Raw genomic sequence first — 21,712 nt, forward strand, 5'->3', positions numbered from 1 at the left:
TTGTTCCACGGCCATTCTCGTAATTCAAAATTCTCTGATGTCAAATTCTATTTCCCCACTGAAATGAGAGAAAATTTCCTTCTCCAAAATGTGAGGCGACATGCTAACCATAAAAGCTCAGTGCTGTATTTATTGTTTATGTTAGCTGTTGACTCTGTCCCTATTTAGTTTTGTAATAATGTGCTTAGTTCTCCCACATCGTAATTTATTAATGTTCATTCACTGTTTTTTTCAAACAACATAGGTTTGTGTTGTGTGGTGATTTATGACCTTCCTGAATTATAGTTTTGGGAGACATCAAATAGCAGCTCCATACTTCTGCTGTTAGAAGCACCAGTCCCTCATTATGCTGTCAAAATGTATGAATAAATGACAAGGTAAATGATAGAAGGAAAACGTTATACCTGTTTATCTTTCGTCTTTCTGACATACATACGTTATATCTCCCAGCACTACTACAATAAAAATCATTATCATTTTACACAAAACTCCAAAAATGGGCCAGACAAAAGTATTGGCACCCTCAGCCTAATACTTGGTAGCACAGCCTTTAGAGAAAATAACTGTGAACAACTGCTTCTGTTATCCATCAATGTGATTCTTACAATGCTCTGCTGGAATTTTAGACCATTCTTTGGCCAACTGCTCCAGGTCTCTAAAACTTGAAGGGTGTTTTATCTAAACTGCCATTTTTTAGATCGCATCACAGGTGTTCTTTGGGATTCAGGTCTGGACTCATTGCTGGCCACTTTAGAAGGCTCCAGTGCTTTTTCTCAAACCATTTTCTCATGCTTTTTGAAGTGTGTTTTGGGTGATTGTCCTGCTGGAAGACCCATGACCTCTGAGGGAGACACCGCTTTCTCACTCTGGGCCCTACACTTTGTTGGTCGTCTTCAGACTTCATGATGCCATGCATAGGGTCAAGCGTCCAGTTCCAGAGTTAGCAAAGCAACCCCAAAACATCAGGGAACGTCTGCCATGTTTGACTGTGGGGACTGTGTTCTTTTCTTTGAAGGCCTGATTTTTTTACCCGTAAACTCTATGTTGATGCTTTTTCCCCAAAAGCTCTACCATTGTCTCATCTGACCAGAGAACATTCTTCCAAAACGTTTTTGGCTTTCTCAGGTAAGTTTTGACAAACTCCTGCCTGGCTTTTTTATGTTTCTGTGTCAGAAGTGGGGTCCTCTTGGGTATTCTACCATAGAGTCCCTTTTCTTTCAGACACCGACGGCTAGTACGGGTTGACACTGTTGTACCCTCGGACTGCGGGACAGCTTGAACTTGTTTGGATGTTCGCCGAGGTTCTTTATCCACCATCCGCTCAATCTTTCGTTGAAATCTCTTCTCAATTTTTCTTTTCCGTCCACATCTAGGGAGGTTAGCCACAGTGCCATGGGCTTTACACTTATTGATGACACCGCGCACGGTAGACACAGGAACATTCAGGTCTTTGGAGATGGACTTGTAGCCTAGAGATTGCCCATGCTTCCTCGCAATTTTGCTTCTCAAGTCCTCAGACAGTTGTTCGGTCTTCTTTCTTATCGCCATGCTCAATGTGGGAGGGACACACAAGGACACAGGACAGAAGTTGAGTCAACTTTAATCCATTTTAACTGGCTGCAAGTGTGATTTAGTTATTGCCACCACCTGTAATGTGCCACAGTTGACTAACAAGTCCTGGTAATTACACAAATTAGAAAAGGTTCACATGATTTTTCAAAGAGTGACAATAATTCTGTCTGGCCCATTTTTGGAGTTTTGTGTAAAATAATAATGATTTCATTTTTTCTCATTATTTTTTGTGTTTTTTTATTGCAAGCAAAATAAATGAAGATATTACTACCAAAGCATTTGTAATTCCAATCATTTTCTTGGAGAAATTTAGCATTATCTGACAGAATTCCAGTGGTGCCAATACTTTTGGCCAGCACTGTATATATTTTAATGAATGGTTTTACTTAATCACGTCAAATATAAAATTATAAGTTTTAAACATGTTTCTGTCCCACCAAATTATTTTTAAACAAGAATAAAGTATCAAAATATGTCTTGTCTTTATTAAATGCTTCACTGAGTGAGTCCACTCAAATCCGCTCAAGCTGCTCACTAACACACAATGAGACTGTTTAACAAGTTGAAATTTGATTGATTTATGCGGCGCTTTGAAGCTTCAGGTTCTAGGCATCTGTGGCAAGATCAAACGTTAAATGTACTGTATGTCAATAATTGTTAACTTTAATAAGCAACTCCATTGCACTGCCTGAGCAACAAGCAAGGAGATGGAAGGAGGGAGGTAAAGTGAGACTACGCGATTGGCTCGGGGCAGCTCATCTGTATTCATTATTATTTTTTTTTTTTTTTTAATGGAAAAACAAATCTGCGATGGACTGAATGCGCGACATTTGAAGTGTGAAGTAGCGAGGGATCACTGTATACACCTAATGGTATTATATATATACAGTGGGGCAAATAAATATTTAGTCAACCACTAATTGTGCAAGTTCTCCCACTTGAAAATATTAGAGAGGCCTGTAATTGTCAACATGGGTAAACCTCAACCATGAGAGATAGAATGTGGAAAAAAAAAACTCAGAAAATCACATTGTTTTATTTTTAAAGAATTTATTTGCAAATCATAGTGGAAAATAAGTATTTGGTCAATACCAAAAGTTCATCTCAATACTTTGTTATGTAGCCTTTGTTGGCAATAACGGAGGCCAAACGTTTTCTGTAACTCTTCACAAGCTTTTCACACACTGTTGCTGGTATTTTGGCCCATTCCTCCATGCAGATCTCCTCTAGAGCAGTGATGTTTTGGGGCTGTCATTGGGCAACACAGACTTTCAACTCCCTCCACAGATTTTCTATGGGCTTGAGATCTGGAGACTGGCTAGGCCACTCCAGGACCTTGAAATGCTTCTTACGAAGCCACTCCTTTGTTACACTGGCTGTTTGTTTGGGATCATTGTCATGCTGAAAGACCCAGCCACGTCTCATCTTCAATGCCCTTGCTGATGGAAGGAGATTTTCACTCAAAATCTCTCGATACATGGCCCCATTCATTCTTTCCTTTACACAGATCAGTCGTCCTGGTCTCTTTGCAGGAAAACAGCCCCAACGCATGACGTTTCCACCCCCATGCTTCACAGTGGGTATGGCGTTCTTCGGATGCAATTCAGTATTCTTTCTCCTCCAAGCACGAGAACCTGTGTTTCTACCAAAAGTTGTATTTTAGTTTCATCTGTCCATAACACATTCTCCCAGTCCTCTTCTGCATCATCCAAATGCTCTCTAGCGAACCGCAGACGGGCCTGGACGTGTACTGGCTTTAGCAGGGGGACACGTCTGGCAGTGCAGGATTTGAGTCCCTGGCGGCGCATTGTGTTACTGATAGTACCCTTTGTTACTGTGGTCCCAGCTCTCTGTAGGTCATTCACTAGGTCCCCTGTGTGGTTCTGGGATTTTTGCTTACCATTCTTGTTATCATTTTGACGCCATGGGATGAGATCTTGCATGGAGCCCCAGATTTAGGGAGATTATCAGTGGTATTGTATGTCTTCCATTTTCTAATAATTGCTTCCACAGTTGATTTCTTTACACCAAGCATTTTACCTATTGCAGATTCAGTCTTCCCAGCCTGGTGCAGGTCTACAATTTTGTCTCTGGTGTTCTTCGACAGCTCTTTGGTCTTGGCTGTAGTGGAGTTTGGAGTGTGATTGACGGAGGTTGTGGACAGGGGTCTTATATACTGATAATGAGTTAAAACAGGTGCCATTAATACAGGTAAAGAGTGGAGCCTCGTTAGAATAAGTTAGACCTCTTTGACAGCCAGAAATCTTGCTTGTTTGTAAGTGACCAAATACTTATTTTCCACTCTAATTTGGAAATAAATTCTTTACAAATCAAACAATGTGATTTTCTGTTTTTTTTTTCCACTATCTGTCTCTCCTGGTTGAGGTTTACCCATGTTTACAGGCTTTTCTAATCTTTTCAAGTAGGAGAACTTGCACAATTGGTGGTTGACTAAATATTTATTTGCCCCACTGTATATAGCAAAAAATGTATATTGATAATGGAGTGGGCCACTACTTCGCGTTTTTTCACTTTACGTGGTCGGTTCTGGTCCCCATTAACCATGATAATTGAGGGATCATTGTACGGTAAAATGCAAAGTAATGTCATTATTTACAATGCACAGTTATATATTTGCTTTAGGTTTAGAAATACAAGTACAATATTTATTATAGAGTAGCTGAAATACCAGTAGGTAATGACGACTAATAGAGAAGTCAAAAACAGAAATTATTAAATGCTATAAGCACAATCGATGTGTCTGATGCGGCCTCTCTGCCTGTCAGCTGGGAAGTGGTGCGGCTCACATACGTATAACACCAGCATGAAAAAGTAGTGTCGAAAATGGACAGAAGGATGGATATTATTGCAAATGGTAGTTAAAGTCCTATTCTTTTCATCAGACATCATGGCTCCCACCGTGGCCCCAATCCTGGCCCCAGCTACAGTGCAGAATGATCTTCTTGAGTCGGGCTTTGAAGCGATAGGTTCACTTCCTTCTCCGACTCCACCTGTGCCAGCTGTGCCAATGGTACCCGCTACATCTGAATCGGCAAAGACCACAACGGTGCCATCTGGTAGCTTTGATGCTTCAAGTGAGTTGCATATTGTTAGGTCTAAACTTAATACTTGAACTAAGAAAACAACAAAGACCTAGGAGAGGGACCGGAGTAGGATCAGACTAGGAACGAGATACGTTTTTACGCTGACGGCCGTCAGGAGAAAGGTTGATGCGGAGCGCGTGGCTCACAACAAGCTTATCTGACTTTCCCCCTGAGGAGCGCAGCCTTTTATTGACAAAGTGAGAAAGTTTCAACATACATGTGTGAGTTTCACATCTTGAGAAATAGCTGTTATCTTGAGAAAAGAATGCGGGCAGTTATTTGTCTTGTCTCATTGTGTTGAAACTTTATGGTCAGCAATAGAAACCTTAAACAGGAAATCTGCCCCTCTGGGTCATGCTGGCATCTGTCCTTCAGTTGAATGTGACCTTCTGCGGCACATTCTTTCTTTTGTAAGGCCTTAAGATGTTAAATAAGACGGTAGTTATAACTATTAGTTTTAAACACACATTATTAACCTTAGCACGCAAAAGCATTAAAGCACATCTTACACATATAATTTACTGTATGTCAGGAAAGTATTTACTTGAACAAAAAGGTTATGTAAACCTTTCATATTACCTAAACATTCTCAATTGTAAAATGTATCGTACACTGAAAGGTAGCAATTCAGGCATTAGCACCAAGAAGGCTTCTGTTATTATTGCTCAGATTTTGTCTTGTGCATGGATGACAACACTCTATGACACGCTTCTACGACTCTTGCTGAGTGCTTAACTTCTCACCATGGCTCTGTCTTAATGATTGATCTGATTTCTGTCCTTTCTTGTTGCACATTCACGATTGCTGTACTTTTTTCTGCTTCACACATGCTCTCTTTTGTTTCATCACCCTCCCCCACTTTCTTCATCTTTCTCGCTCTCCTCTCTGCTGGCTTCCTTTTGCTTGCTTCTTCTAATGTGTAATTGGTGAGTTGAACTCCACAGTGCATTGCAGCATGCGCACTTTTTGAAGTCCGCCTCACGTTTAAGGATTTTTTGCATGTTTTACATGCAATCACAATCCCTGGGTGTCTTCCTGCGTGAGGCAAAATATTCTATTGTGTAGAATCGCCTTATGTGTTTTTTTGTGTTTTTTTTTGTCCACACGCCATCATACTGTAGATGTAGTTTATAGTGACATTGCATGGTAACATTTTTGCTATAATGCAATGAATTGGGAACCATATTATATTGAGTAATTCACAATCTATATTCATCATGCAGATCAGAATCCCTATACTGATGTACTAGAAAGATCTGTGGAGCAGATGACTCTATGCTACTGTATTTGTTTTAAGTTTACAATATGCTCTTTTTTGTATTACAATATTCCACATGAAAGGAACATGAATAGGTGACACCTAGTTTTAAATTAGCGCTCTTTTTAAAAATACATTTTTAAAAATTAAGGCTTGGCGCAGTGCAAGAGTGTTTAACACATCCGCCTCCCACTTCTGGGATTATTTGTCCAATCCCGGCTCTGTCCTCCATGTGTGGAGTTTGCATGTTCTCCATGTGCCTGCATAGGTTCTCTCCGGGCACTCCGGCTGTCTCCCACATCCCAAAAACATGCATGCTAGGCTCATTGAACACTTCAAATTGTCCATAGAGGTATGAGTGTAAGCGTGAACGGTTGTTTCTCTCTATGTGCCCTGTAACTGGTTGGCAACCAGCTCAGGGTGTACCCTGCCTCCTGCCCTTTTTTTGCTGGGCTAGGCTCCGGCACCCCTGCAACATTCGTGGGTAAACCTGTCGCGATATGCAATAAGTCAATTAATCGCACTATAGATAAAAATGAGGGCGGTACTTTACCCGGCTGCGATTTATCGCTGTTTGCATGCCTTGCGTGCATACATTTGTGTGTGCGTGTGCTTGGGTATGTTGATAGCCTATGAGACAAAAGATCCTTTCACAGATGTTTATTGGTCATCAACACGCCGTAGAATTAAAGTTCAGATATACAAAATAAGGAAACAGATCTACTGTATATTGAACATTGTAAAACGTTAAACGGCTAATGGGAAAAAGACAATATAATAACTAGGGCTGTCAAACGATTAAAATTTTTAATCGAGTTAATTACAGCTTAAAAATTAATTAATCGTAATTAATCGCAATTCAAACCATCTATAAAATATGCCATATTTTTCTGTAAATTATTCTTGGAATGGAAAAATAAGACACACGATGGATATATACATTCAACATACGGTACGTTAGTTCTGTATTTGTTTATTATAACAATAAATCAACAAGATGGCATTAACATTATTAACATTCTGTTAAAGCGATCCATGGATAGTAAGACTTGTAGTTCTTAAAAGATAAATGTTAGTACAAGTTATAGAAATGTTATATTAAAACCCCTCTTAATGTTTTCGTTTTAATAAAAGTTTTAAAAAATTTTAGTCAAAAATAAACTGGTAGCTCGCCATTGTTGATGTCAATAATTACACAATGCTCATGGTGCTGAAACCCATAAAATCAGTCGCACCCAAGCGCCAGCAGAGGGTGACAAAACACCAAAAAACACAAGTAACAAGTGGACATGTGTGCTGTCATTTTAATCTGTTTGAGCGGGGCATGTGTGTTAAATGCGTCAAATATTTTAACATGATTAATTTTAAAAATTAATTGCCGCCCGTTAACGCGATAATTTTGACAGCCCTAATAATAACCAATTTAGCCTGCTATAAAACATTGGCAGTCTTCTCCAAAACACCAACTTGCGGTTAAAAGGTGACACTTCAAACATGAAAACTCACTGGTTTACAGCATTTGCAAATAGTGCGAAAAAAAAGACAAATCTATTACTGACTTGCAAAACAAAAAAAGAGCACTTTTTTTTCGCTCTCTCTGACTGTAAAGCTCACCGTTAGCAGCTTAGTGATTGTACTTCCAGTGAACTTTTCAACAAAAAAAAAAGCACGTTATGTTCAACATTTGAAATGTAGATACACATACTTCAGATTCTACACCAAGAATAGCTTTAAAATGCCACCCATTATAAAAAATCTGATTGGCAATGAATAATTTTCAAATTTACCAAAATCTGCACTGTGCAGAACAAGATGACAGTCATTTTGGATCAAATAAACACTTTTGATGGGCGTTAATTGGCAGAGAACAATAATGGCATTGGGTTTCTAACCTATTTCATGTTCTGCACTTAGCTAGCTTTCAAATGACTCATTATGCATTGTGTGTGTGTGTTTTTAATGTTTATTATTTAACATTTTGTGCTTTATTTCAGAATAACAATTTATTGGATTTGAATTGGTGATTTATTACGATGTATTGTCACTATATTAGTGGTTGAATTGGTTAAAAAAAAATTTGAAAATGAAATCGCATATCGGCAATAATTTATGAGGCAATATACTGTATATCGCCTACTACAATTTGTTATCGCGGCAGGCCTACTCATGGGTGTAAGCCCTTCGGAGGATGAATGAATGAATGAATGAATGAATGGATGGATGAATGGCTTGGTGCCACAATTGTACGTTACCAATTTAGTGCTGTTTCTGTCTGTTTCTATCTCTAATAATAATCAAATATGGAGCCAATCCTTGTGCCTTTATATTTGACTAACATTGGTGTTTGAGCTGGATCGTTTCCCTGGTTTTATACTGCCTGGATTCACATTAACCCACTGCCTGCATTCTAGCTAGATTGAGGATTGTCAACCTTGTAATCTGAGTTGTCTTTCTAACGTAATGCCTTTCCCACCCTCTCTTTAAGTGTTTGATGGATTAGGTGATCTGCTGATGCCCGCTGTAACACCACAGAGCTCCGGGGGTAGTACGACAGGAAGTGCAGCAGGGAGCATGGGAACACCTGTCACAGTTGAAAACATTGCAGCTGCTCCGCCTGCAACCCCACCACCTACCAAAACTATTGCAGGGGATCTTGACTCTTCATTGGCCAACCTGGTTGGAGGTACCTGTACTGTTGGGTTTCACAATCAGTGATATTTATGAAAACTTAAATTGTTACTTCTCTTTCTTATCTCCCTCTAGACCTAGGCGTGAAGAAAAAGTAAGTATTCTGTTTATGATTCATCCGTGATGGTTAGGTGTCTTGTGTGCTTTGCATTAATTTTATGGTCGATACTACCATTGATGACATTCTGCAATAGTATATTACAATATCAGGTTTCATACTTTTATTGAATTTTACAAATTTGATGAATGTTAGATGGTGGCGTGTATAAATAATGCATTTAAATAATAATGTTCCGCTAGGGACCCACAAAGTGAGAAGAAGTTGACTGGAGGTGCAAACTGGACCCCTCATGTGGCTCCCACAAGCTGGAGCACACCAGGAGTCCCCATGGTAAGTAAGAGCAACCAGTGACTGTGCCATATAGTAAAACTTTATATTTCACCTATTCATGTAGGGAACAAACAAATATGTCAGTTTATTTCTTCATTTATTTTACAAAATAACATGAGTAATTTGGTGAACTCCTTCCAGGCTGGTGTGGCTCCTGGAGGACCTGGAGCAGCACCTCCTGGTGGAGCAATGGTGCCACCTATGAGTGCACAGCCTGGCTTTGGTATGGTAAGTGCACATACTTGTGATTGACAGAAATTAAAAAAACAAAAAAGTCCTGCAACTGAGTAAAAGTTAAAAGGTATAGATCTTTATTACACAGCTAACAATGAAATTGTACTCTTAATTATATACAAGAGCCATGTTCTTTTTTAATTTATTAAATTACAAATTTTTGATGTAAGAATAAGAATTACATTATGTCACACATTATACCAATTAGCTGGAATTGAAAATGAAAATCTGTTCTTTATTTTTAAAAGTATGAAGCAAAAATAAAATGTATTAAAAAAAAAAAAATACAGTGAGGAGAACAAGTATTTGATACACTAATTTTTAAATAATAAATTTGTATTTAACTGCATGAAATAAGTATTTGATACATTACCAACTAGTAAATATTTCGGCTCTTAGTTCTTTTTAAAGAACCCCTCCTGTTCTCCACTCATTACCGGAAGTAACTGCACCTGTTTGAACTTGTTACCTGTATAAAAGACACCTGTTCACATGCTCAAACAAACAAACTCCAACCTCTCCACAATGGCCAAGACCAAAGAGCTGTGTAAGGACATCAGGGATAAAATAATAGACCTGCACAAGGCTGGGATGGGCTACAGGAAAATAAGCAAGCAGTTTGGTGAGAAGGTTACAACTGTTGGAGCGATTATTAGAAAGTGGAAGAAGTTCAAGTTGACGGTCAATCTGCCTCGTTCTGGGGCTCCATGCAAGATCTCACCTCGTGGGGTATCACTGATCATGAGGAAGATGAGGGATCAGCCCAGAACTACACGGCAGGACCTGGTCAATGACCTGAAGAGAGCTGGAACCACAGTCTCGAAGAAAACCATCGGAAATACATTACGCCGTCATGGATTAAAATCCTACAGCGCATGCAAGGTCCAGCTTCTGAAGCCAGTGCATGTCCAGACACGTCTGAAGTTTGCCACTGACCATCTGGATGATCCAGAGGAGCAATGGGAGAAGGTCATGTGGTCGGATGAGACCAAAATTCAACTTTTTGGTCTAAACTCGGCTCGTCGTGTTTGGAGAAAAAAGAAGGATAAGTACAACCCCAAGAACGCCATCCCAACCGTGAAACATGGAGGAGGAAACATCATTTTTTGGGTTGCTTCTCTCCCAAGGGTACAGGTCGACTGCACCGTATTGAGGGGAGGATAGATGGCGCTCCTTCAGTGAGAGCCCTGAAGAGTGGCTCCGTAAGAAGCATCTTAAGGTCCTGGAGTGGCCTAGCCAGTCACCAGATCTGAACCCGTTAGAAAATATGGAGGGAGCTGAAAGTCCGTGTTGCCCGGCAGCAGCCCGAAACCTGAAGGCTCTAGAGAAGATCTGCATGGAGGAGTGGGCCAAAATCCCTGCTGCAGTGTGTGCAAACCTTGTGAAGGACTACAGGAAACGTTTGGTATCTGTAATAGCAAACAAAGGTTTATTTACCAAATATTAACTTCGATTTATGTGATGTATCAAATACTTATTTCATGCAATTAGATGCAAATGTATTATTTAAAAATCATACAATGTGATTTTCTGTTTTTTTGTATTAGATTCCATCCCTCACAGAGAACTTATGATACAAATTACAGACCTCTATATGGCTTGCAAGTGGGAAAACCAGCAAAATCGGCAGTGTATCAAATACTTGTTCTCCCCACTGTAAATAAACACCTAAAAATTACTTAAATATTGTAAGTACTGTACTGTACAGGTTGTCCCTGGGTTACGAACGAGTTCCGTTCTTATGCTGGCAACGTCACTCAAATTTCTGCTTAAATTGGAATTAACCCGTTAAGTACCCCCAAATACCCCCTAAATCCCAAAAGAACTATCCAAAAACATGTGTTAGATGTCTTTGTACTGTCGTCGCCAGCACGCAGGTGCTAAACCTTAGTTAGACATAGAGCTAAGCAGTAATTTTTCCCCTCTCTCTTTTACTCGGCTGATCGGCTACTTTGTGGAAGCAAATGCGCTCTTCCTCGTGTGTGTGCTTGCGCTCTTCTTCGTGTGCGCAAGTACGTTCTTCTTCGTGTGTACATGCGCTCTTAAAGCTGATTTATGCTTCTGCATTGCGGTGACGACGGACCTACGCCATTAACGCAGACCCAATTTCCGACCCTACACTGTAGCCTGACGTGCGCCTTCAAAAAAGCCTGGGTATGTGTCAAGTCAACGCATCGTGATGTGAACGTCAAAGGACTGTGATTGGTCCGCTCAGAACATTGTGTCTGGTTCAGCACTACATTCGCGAACGTCTTCTGTGTTGCTTATGCTTCAACATTTGTATTAACAACATTTATTGTTCAATATTGATTAGCTGCAGCTGCAAATACACACGTTCCATCTCTGTGTATGACCGGAGGAAAACTCAATGAATATAGAAAATCACGAAAGTCAGGTACGTCGTAACCCTGAGACAACCTGTATTGTTGTTGTTGTATTACAGTAAATAAATAGAGCCTCCATTCAACAATGTCTGCAAATAATGTAATGGGCTCCCCAAAACTTCTATTCTGTCTAGTTTACTTCATCTTTAGCCCATTGGTTTTCATCATTGTACAAAACACATAAATTGTGTTCAGGCTGCTACAGGAGGGCCAGGAGCACCTATGATGCAGCCTATGATGAGTCAGCCAATAATGGGTCAATCCATGATGAGACCTCCTTTCGCTGGTGTGGTCGGAGCTGCACCTATTGGAGCAGCGGCGCCCGGAGCACCGGTAACAACACACATTGAAACCGAACCCCCAAATTCCATATGGTTGGTGTGTGTTCAGCGTCGCTCTGTTCCAAATGAAGCAACAAATAGGTGTATATTTGAATCGATTTGATGTGGTCCACATCATCAGCTCAGCTCCGATCAGGATCCGTTGAGTCCGTCCTCTCCAGTCCAGCAAACTGAAAATACGAGGTCTATTTTCTGGTCCATCAGCCTGCGCCCGGATCAAATCCAGCCATTTAGCACTCGCCAAACAGGAAAAAGAATGTGCATTCCTCCGTGTTATGCATGCATCCGCGGGTGTACGGACTGGATGAGAGACATATGCAGTGGGCATTGGGAAACGCAGACCGCACGCAGGTGGTCCGGAGCAAAGTGGAGCGGTGACGGACTCTGGGATTTCGGGCTTAAAAGTCAAATGTGCTAATGATGTTAAGTGTGGAGCACAGTATTATGGCCGATTACTTGTGAGAATTAGGGTGCCTTCACTGACCTCCGTAAAGTTGGCCCCCCATCAGATGCCAATTTATATAATAAATGATGTCAGTCGTTTGTGCTATAAAAAAAATTTCATTTGGGCTGGTATAATTTTTGAGATATTCACAATTCTTTTATACAGTGTATCACAAGAGTACACCCCTCACATTTCTGCATATATTTAAGTATATCTTTTCATGGGACAACACTGGCAAAATGACACTTTGACACAATGAAAAGTAGTCTGTGTGCAGCTTATATAATAGAGTTCATTTATTTTCCCCTCAAAATAACTCAAAATATAGCCATTAATATCTAAACCCCTGGCAACAAAAGTGAGTACCCTGCATGGGAACTACGTAAATCCCTAAATGTCCAAACTGAGTGCTGCTTGTCATATTCCCTCCAAAATGTCATGTGACTCGTTACAGGAGTGATGTCAGTATTGCTGCAGAGATTTAAGAGGTGGTGGGGGGGGGGGGGGGGGTCATTCCCACCACCATGCTTGACTGTAGGCATGGCACACATATCTTTGTACTCCTCACCTGGTCGCCGCTACACATGCTTGAGACCATCGGAACCGAACAAATTAATCTTGGTCTCATCTGACCATAAGACATGGTTTCAGTAATCCATGTGCTTTGTTGACACGTCTTCAGCAAACTGTTTGTGGGCTTTCTTGTGTACTGTCTTCAGAAGAGGCTTCCTCCTGGGGTGACAGCCATGCACACCAATTTGATGTAGAGTACGGCGTATGGTCTGAGCACTAACAGGCTGACCCCCCACCTCTTCAATCTCTGCAGCAATGCTGACAGCCCTCCTGTAACGAGTCACATGGCATTTTGGAGGGAAAATGACAAGCAGTACTCAATTTGGACATTTAGGGATGTACTTAGTTCCCATGCGGTGTACTCACTTTTGTTGCCAGTTATTTAGATATTAATGGGTATATTTTGAATTATTTTGAGGGGAAAATAAATGAACTCTATTATATAAGCTGCACACAGACTACTTCTCATTATATCAAAGTGTCATTTTGTCAGTGTTGTCCCATGAAAAGATATACTTAAATATCTGCAGAAATGCAAGGGGAGTACTCACTTTTGTGATAAACTGTAGGTCAAGAAAAGGTCAACCAGCCCCCTATTTTGATTAAAAATGGCTAAAAATTGTGTCAGTCATTTGTGCTTCGTTTGTGCGGTAAAATTTTTCGTTTATGTTGCTATTGTTTTTGAGATATTGAGATAATTTTGAGTGATGAGTCACACAGCCCTCGATTTATTGCAAAATGGACCCAAAATGGTGCCATTCGTTTATGCTACATTTGTGCTGTAAAGTTTTTTGTTTGTGCTGCTATCGTTTTATAGGTATTGAGATACAGTGGTACTGCGACATACGATCGCTTCAACACACGATCTTTTCGACATCTGACGTAAAATTTGACTAGCCGTTTGTTGCTACATCCGACCACATGCTCGAAATACGACGTTTTTATGACAGTGCCACAGTTGCGAGAGAAACACGGGTTCCAAGGTTAGTGCAGGTGGTGAAAAAAGGAAAAAGGGGACGCTTACCATTGAAATGAAGATGGCTAACTGGCTCAATAATACGGCCGTAGAATGTCTACTTGATTTCAATGGTCCTCCTCTGACTTCCGTTCGCCAGTCTTTTTATAAGTTAAGATGACAATTATTATTGTTGTAACATCGCCAAAGAAATCACCAGCTTCGTCATATTTTTAATCATTTACTTCGAAACTTATGCAACCCAACACGCCTACTGTCCACCGCAGCTGACACCGACAACAGAACATTAAAAGAGAACATAAAATCTGTCTCTGTGACGCCAGCCACGCGGTGCGTTCAGGTACATCATGCAAAACACAGCCGCCACATTAGAACCCGATTCATTACATTATTCCAGGAATTATTATTATTGTTATTATTATTTATAATTTATTTGTTTTGCTATGTGTAATTGTCATTTGTAATAGTGCCAACAGTTTTTATTAAGGCTTTAATGTATGTTTTCAGGCAGTGGAACAAATTAATGGAATTATAATGTATTCTTATGGGAAAACACTGTTTGACATACGACCATTTCAAATTACAAACAAGGTCCTGGGATGAATTAACTTCGTAAGTAGAGGTACCATTGTATTAATTTCGACTCACACTTCAATTACAGCCCCTCAGTTGCGGCTGACGGAGCATACTAACTCTCTCAATAACAGAGGGGTGTTCCAACAACTAGCGCAAAAATAGCACAAACGAATAGCACCGCTTCGGGTCAATTTTGCAGTAAATGGGGGGCTGCGAGCCACGTCATTACTCCAAATTAATATCTCAAGCACCAGTAACCTATCATGGCTTTAAATTCATGTTGTGCTGAGTCCAGAAAGCCTAAAAAAAATTGAGCCATTCACCCATAATGATTGATCAATTTATAAATACTATGTGTTTCTTTTCTGTTTTGACAGCTTTCTCCTGCACCTGCGAGTCAGAGTCCCAAAAAGCCCAAGGATCCTCTGGCAGACCTTGACCTCAAGGACTTCTTATAACACACAAAAAGCAGGGTATGGTGCAGTCTTTATTTTTGCAGTCGTACATTAACACACTAATATTTTAAAGTAAAGAGTTTATCGGAATTTAACATCTCAGACTGGCCATACAGTTGTAACACTATGCGCTCAAGAAATAGCAGCAGTCAACTTGGTTCAGACACAAGAAAAAATCATTAACAATTTGGGTACAATTATTACATACAGTGAGGAAAATAAGTTTTTGAACACCCTGCGATTTTGCAAGTTCCCCCACTTAAAAATGATGGGCGGGTTTGAAATTTTAATGGTAGGTGCTTTTCCACTGCGAGAGACAATCTAAAAAAAATCAAGAAATCAGAGTGTATAATTTTTTAACAATTTATTTGTATTATACTGCTACAAATAGGTATTTGAACACCTGAGAAAATCAAAGTTAATATATGGTACGGTAGCCGTTGATTACAATTACATAGGTCAAAGATTTCCTGTAAATTTTCACCGGGTTTGCACAGACTGGAGCAGGGATTTTGTACCTGTGCTCCACACAAATCTTCTCTAGATCAATCAAATTTCTGGGCTTTCACTGAGAAACACAGAGTTTGAGCTTCCTCCAAACATTTTCTATTGGGTTTGGGTCTGAAGACTGTCTAGGCCCCTCCAGAACCTTGATATTCTGTTTATGAAGCCACTCCTTGTTAATTCTGGCTGTCTGCTTCGGGCCATTGTCATGTTAGAAGACCCACTCACGACCCATTTTCAATGTTGTAACTGAAGGAAGGAGGTTATTCCCCAAAATCTCACAATATATGGCCCTGGTCATCCTCTCCTTAAAACAGTGCAGTCAACTAGTCCCCTATGCAGAACAACACCACCAAAGCATGATGCTACCACCTCCATGCTTCACAGTAGGGATGGTGTTCATGGGATGGTACTCATCATTCTTCTTTCTTTTTCTCCATTCTTTGAGTGGAATTAAGACCAAAAAGTTTCATTTTCCCATTGGACCACATGACCTACTCCCTCTGGATCATCCAAATGATCATTGGCAAATTTAAAATGCGCCTGGACATGTGCTGGTTTAAGCGGGGGAACCTTCCGTGCCATGCATGGTTTTAAACCATGATGTATTATTGTAATATCAACTGTAACCTTCAAAATGGTGGTCCCAGCTCCTTTCAGGGCATTGACCAGCTCCTCCTGTGTAGTTCTTGGTTGATTCCTCACCATCCTTTGGATCATCGAGACCTTACGAAGTAGATCTTGCATGGAGCCCCAGTCAGAGGGAGATTGACAGTCATGTTTAGCTTCTTCCATTTTCTAATAATTGCTCCAATGGTGCATCTTATATCGCCAAGCTGCTTGGCAATTGCCCCGTAACCCTGTCCAGCCTTGTAGAGGTCTACAGTTCTCTCTCTGGTATAATTAGACAGCTCTTTGCTCTTGATCATGTTAGGAAGTGGAGTCTTCCTGATTATACAGTATGGGCTAACCACCTCAAACAGGTCAAAAGGCCAGACTCAAAAAGTCCACCTCCGCTCCATTCTTTGGGCTTTTTAAAGGCGACTACCAGGTCTTTGAGACTCACAATTCTAGGCAATAGACAGGTGTTCAAATACTTATTTGCAGCAGTATAGTACAAATAAATTGTTTTAAAAAATCATGCACTCCGATTTCTGGATTCATTTTTAGATTGTCTCTCACAGTGGACAAGCACCTACCATGACAATTTCAAACCCGCCCATCATTTCTAAGAGGTAGAACTTGTAAAATCACAGGGTGTTTAAATACTCATTTTCCTAACTGTGATATCAAGACGTGAAACGTTTGTACAAGTCTGCCTATGCATTTAAATAAAATAATAAGCTAACCTGCTTAGACTCACCATTTGAATGCCATATCACTCTCCTTGCACGCTTCCATGAGCATTGAGAGAAAAATCAAAAATACTCTGGTTTAATATGTATTGATTAATGCATTTAGGAATACGAGTCTCTACATTAAAATTGTACCGCAGTACTTGTTCGGCTAATATAATGAGACCAGACATGTCGCGTCTTGTCGATGTAGATCTTTTCCTCGACAGAGTCGGATGCTCCCATCGTTTACCCGGCGTCTGTCAAGATTTCAGGATGCCAACAGCCCTGTCGTTCTCTCTTTTGTCTGCTACTTGACGTGATAAGAGCCTGGCTCCCCCATCCACTTCCTGTTTCCTTCTCCTGTGTGATGTTGTAGCACAAACTGTGAAAGTGAATCATAGCGGATTATAAACAGTATATGACTATATATGAGAAAAGAATTCCAAGTGCGTGCTCATGTAGATGTTTTAATCTTTTTCGTCCTCAAGCAAAATCTCACATGAAACCCTGAAAATGTTCTCGAGTGCAAGTGAAGGTATATGTGCATTGGTTTTAATTCTTGTGTTGAATGATGGTTGTACTTTGGTGTCTTGAGCTCTTGCCTCTTCGTAAAGCGGGAGGAGCCCCACTTTGTTCTACTCCGATTGGACAAGAGCGCTAATGAAGTCTCTGTAGTATTTTTGAGAACTTTGTTGTGTCTTGTTTACAGAAAGGGAAGATCTTAATTGATGTACATAGACTCCTCTGGTGATTAAAACAATGACATCTTTATTCTGTACTGTATTGTATGTCTGTTGAAGAGAAGTGTCAATGTGATCTGACATGAAATTGTAAGGAGCCATGTGAGTGTCATTCTTTCATCATTTAAAGAAAACAAAAAGACAATGATCTAATATTGTATATTATGAAACAAGTTGTGTGGACCTCTGAGATATTAGAACATAAACCGAGGCTTTGTGTTTCTTTTTATTTGTGGCTTATTTTTCTTTTACTATTTTGCGTCAGTAGTCATATTTATTTCTTAAATGATGTACTGTTGATGTTTAACTGTTTTGCTATGGAAGGACAAATCTTATTAGAACTTCTCTTGAAAACGTTTTGCCGGTAGTGATTTTTCATGACAACACATTTAAAGTTCCCCTTCGATAAAACAATTCCACATTTTCACGTATGTATGAAATCGATAACTAATCATTGAGAGGAGCAAAAACTTTCATGACAGATTTTAAAAATGGAGATGGTTTGCAAATGGAATGGCATTTATTAAATCTCATCAAGATATCATAGTTCCATTGAAAGCAAATCATGACAACGTGTAACTAATGTATCGACCCACAATCTTTTCCTTCATTTTCCACGGAATTTCGTGGGCGCTTTGATTGTTTGTGTGTTGACATGGATTTGAACTACATTCTTTTCGCATAAGTACAGCGATGCATCTCCTCTGTCATTTTAGTGGACTGTGTAAAGCGTAAGGTTGTACAAAAGAAATCGGTTTCAGATTTAACATTTTCATGCACTGAGTTTCAAGAGTTTTATTTTTGTTTATTTTGTGTATGATGTCCCTTTCCAGTGCATGTAAGCCCTTTGAGATGCAATAAACTAAATGACGGATTTAACTCTTCTTATCCTCGTCATTATTGCCATCTGCCACATTAATATACTTATGTCCAGGGTGTTCCAAAATGGTTGACCCCATTCTAAATGCCCATATCTCGGAAACTACTTGATCGATCTTAATTAAACTAAATAAACTTTATGTTGACGGTCATAAGTTTTATTGGTTAAATTTACAAAGAAAAGTACAAATATTTGTGGGTTCTATGGCAGATTTTTATAAATGTTCAATTTAAGAGCCACCTGTGACTCCGCACACGTCGAGTCGGTATTCGAGCTCGTGCCAAACTCGCTGTAGGATGTGTTTGGTAACAGTTTCCAGTGCAGCTGTAATTCTGTTTTGTTATTAAGTTGGTGCCTTCCTTGCAAAATTTGTGAAAAAGGCACGCTGCACTGTCATCGGTGACTGAGTCCAAGCATACTCTAACACGCAAAATGCCTTTTCTTTTGAAGTGAACGGCATTTCTTAACCTGAAAAGATAGAAATGCCAGACGTTACACACAAAAACTTGAAACGTTTCTACACAAGCTGTGAAAATTGGAGGTCATTCCAACGTTCAATTGGCTGACAAACTGACGTGATCAGCTCCATGCTGATAGTGAGCTCAGATTGGTTCAAATGCAAAGGCTTAGTGGACCAGCAAAAAAGAGAAAAGAAACGAACAAGCTTGTTGAATTCATGCGATTAAAAAAAATAAAAGTTGCATTAGACAACTGACAGTGTTGTCACAGATTGCTTGAAAAATAATTTAATAACTGATTACGCCTCAAAAAAGTAATCTAGTTACTTTACTGATTACTTCATTATCAAAGTAACGAAGTTACTTCAAAAGTAATTTATCAATTACTTTTTACCAATTTTTCTCCCTTTGCCGCCTCAACATAAGACTGGCAACAGAAAAATGTAATTACATGTAATTGACTTTCAGAATTTCAGATCAGAATTTTTCACATAAGGCTTAATCTTCGAGTTAGTGGAGGTTTAATTAGTCGATGGAGTTGATATCAACCACCATTGGCTCACGCTATCTTAGCCACTCCCTAAAACTAACAAATAACTGACAAATTGCATGAAATTTGTTGAAATCAACTCCACCGACTAATTAAACCCCGCTAACTCGAAGATTAAGCCTAATGGCAATAATTTCGGTTTAAAGTGCCTGTGACACGAAAAAGCATGTTTATTTCATAATACACGCGGTATTTTATGCCCCTGAATGATATGGGCCGCTTGGATGTGTGTGGAAGCGATCGCTATTTTTATTTAGTTTTTTGAATCCCGCGCCATGAAAATGAGTGACTTCCGGCTTCGGTCTTGCATTGAGGAGGAGGGCGCTGTGACGTGTACGGTAGAAGACGTCCTCTTCACGCTACAGTGTACTGTTGTGTATGAGGACGAAGGATTCAGCTGATTTTGCGGCTTAATACGTTTATTTTTTGCATCACGCCAGCCAAACGGCTTCAGAAAAATCATTATGTATGAGGGAGAGGCGTATGCACCTTTTTGGAGTTTCAAAAGGTTCCCATTCACCGTGGATATTAACTGTGGGACCATTGGACTTATGAGGAAGTGAGTAAACATCTTGTTTTGTATTATGTCAAATACGAATACAGCGATTACAAAGTAAACACTACAAACTTCCTTTAAATGAAGGACTACTTACGTTTGATCATTGATAGGCATGTAAAAAGCTCTCCTAATGCTAATTAGCAGCAGCACGTTAGCTGCACAACAAATCCAGCCACCCTCGTCCGGGGAACGAACTGTAAATTGCTCTCCGCCGGGCGGTTTGCCGATCCACTAAGACAATCGACAACCGGGTCGTCATGTCAAATAATCCAGGATAGTTATGTGTGATTTTCCACTTCGAAGACTTTGAAACATCACTCGGTTTGGGTTAGCATGTCGGCTAGCTGTCACGGCTTCTGGTTTGTTTACATTCTCCGAAGCCGGGGAAGGGAAATGACATATGTCCGATTTAGGTGTCATAAAATATCGTTCGGGAGGTGCGACAGTAAAGGTGAAGTCGACATTTTTGACCATTATGGAGTAATTTTGCCATGTCGTCCTGAATAAATGCATTTTTACTATTTCATATTCCATTCAGCACAAGACTGTTATTTGTCATGAACATGCCAGTTATTTAGCAATTGGGGAAAATACTTGGATAAAAAGAATATCCTGTAAAAATATTGAAGTAAAGAGACAGAAACAATGCCATTTTGCCGCTCTCTTCGTTCCGTTTTCCTCGTTGTGAATAGTTCCCCCTCGACGGGCTGACTGGTCCTTCTCAAGCCATTTATATAGCTATTGGGGAAAATACTTGGATAAAAAGAATATCCTGTAAAAATATTGAAGTAAAGAGACAGAAACAATGACATTTTGCCGCTCTCTTCGTCGCGTTTTCCTCGTTGTGAATAGTTCCCCCTCGATGGGTTGACTGGTCCTTCTCAAGCCATTTATATAGCTATTGGGGAAAATACTTGCATAAAAAGAATATCCTGTAAAAATATTGAAGTAAAGAGACAGAAACAATGACATTTTGCGGCTCTCTTCGTCGCGTTTTCCTCGTTCTGAATAATTCCCCCTCAATTGGCTGAATAGTAAAACCGATGAGCCCAGTCTACCGCTGACGTCATCCACCTGTTGGGGACGCTAAAGCCCTATAATGGTAGGCGTGGCTAACCGGCAGATTAAAAAACTAATTTCTCGTCATCTGTGCTTTTGTAAGTTGTTGTATATAGTCGAATCGTCTCAAAATATGATTGTAATTCACATAATAATGCCATTTAAGACTTTTTTTCTCGTGTCATATGCTCTTTAAGGGTTAGGGTTAACAGCATCTCAGTGCCAATGCAAAACAATGCAAATTGACTGCACAATAATCAACAACACACAAATGAGTTGTACAATAAACACAATGTTGGGGGCGGGCGCGGATGCGCGTGCACAACCCGAAAGCAGGCCGTACACACACGCGGTCAATTTGGCCACAAAATGTGGTAGCAACCAAGCACTTGCACTCAATCTGACTAACAATACATCCCAAAGATGCTAAACAAACACGTCACGTCACAGCATAAATGTGCAACACGATGATGATGTTAACAATGCTCGCGATGACTGCTCGCCGATGCAATGGCAAAGCTACGAAATGGCCGCGCATGTAGGGGGTCCAACCTACCGCTGGAACTATCCAGAATGACGGAAAAATAAGTTCATTCATAGACGTACACAGATCAATATTCCCTCGAAT

General features: G+C 40.0%; 1 protein-coding gene across 1 annotated transcript in view; it reads left to right on the forward strand.

Moving 5' to 3' along the window:
* The window catches only part of LOC130914508 (clathrin coat assembly protein AP180-like), a 42,843-nt gene extending 24,374 nt beyond the window's left edge, over nt 1-18,469 (forward strand). Inside the window, exons 12-19 of the mRNA XM_057833761.1 lie at nt 4,476-4,667; nt 8,420-8,617; nt 8,698-8,716; nt 8,923-9,013; nt 9,155-9,241; nt 11,827-11,964; nt 14,920-15,015; nt 17,050-18,469. Coding sequence (XP_057689744.1) covers nt 4,476-4,667; nt 8,420-8,617; nt 8,698-8,716; nt 8,923-9,013; nt 9,155-9,241; nt 11,827-11,964; nt 14,920-15,000 — 806 coding nt within the window. The 3' untranslated portion in view covers nt 15,001-15,015; nt 17,050-18,469. The remainder of the gene's footprint in view (nt 1-4,475; nt 4,668-8,419; nt 8,618-8,697; nt 8,717-8,922; nt 9,014-9,154; nt 9,242-11,826; nt 11,965-14,919; nt 15,016-17,049) is intronic.
* Nucleotides 18,470-21,712: the final 3,243 nt, after the last annotated feature.

Source organism: Corythoichthys intestinalis, chromosome 4 (genome assembly GCF_030265065.1).
Source record: "Corythoichthys intestinalis isolate RoL2023-P3 chromosome 4, ASM3026506v1, whole genome shotgun sequence".
NCBI lineage: Eukaryota > Metazoa > Chordata > Actinopteri > Syngnathiformes > Syngnathidae > Corythoichthys > Corythoichthys intestinalis.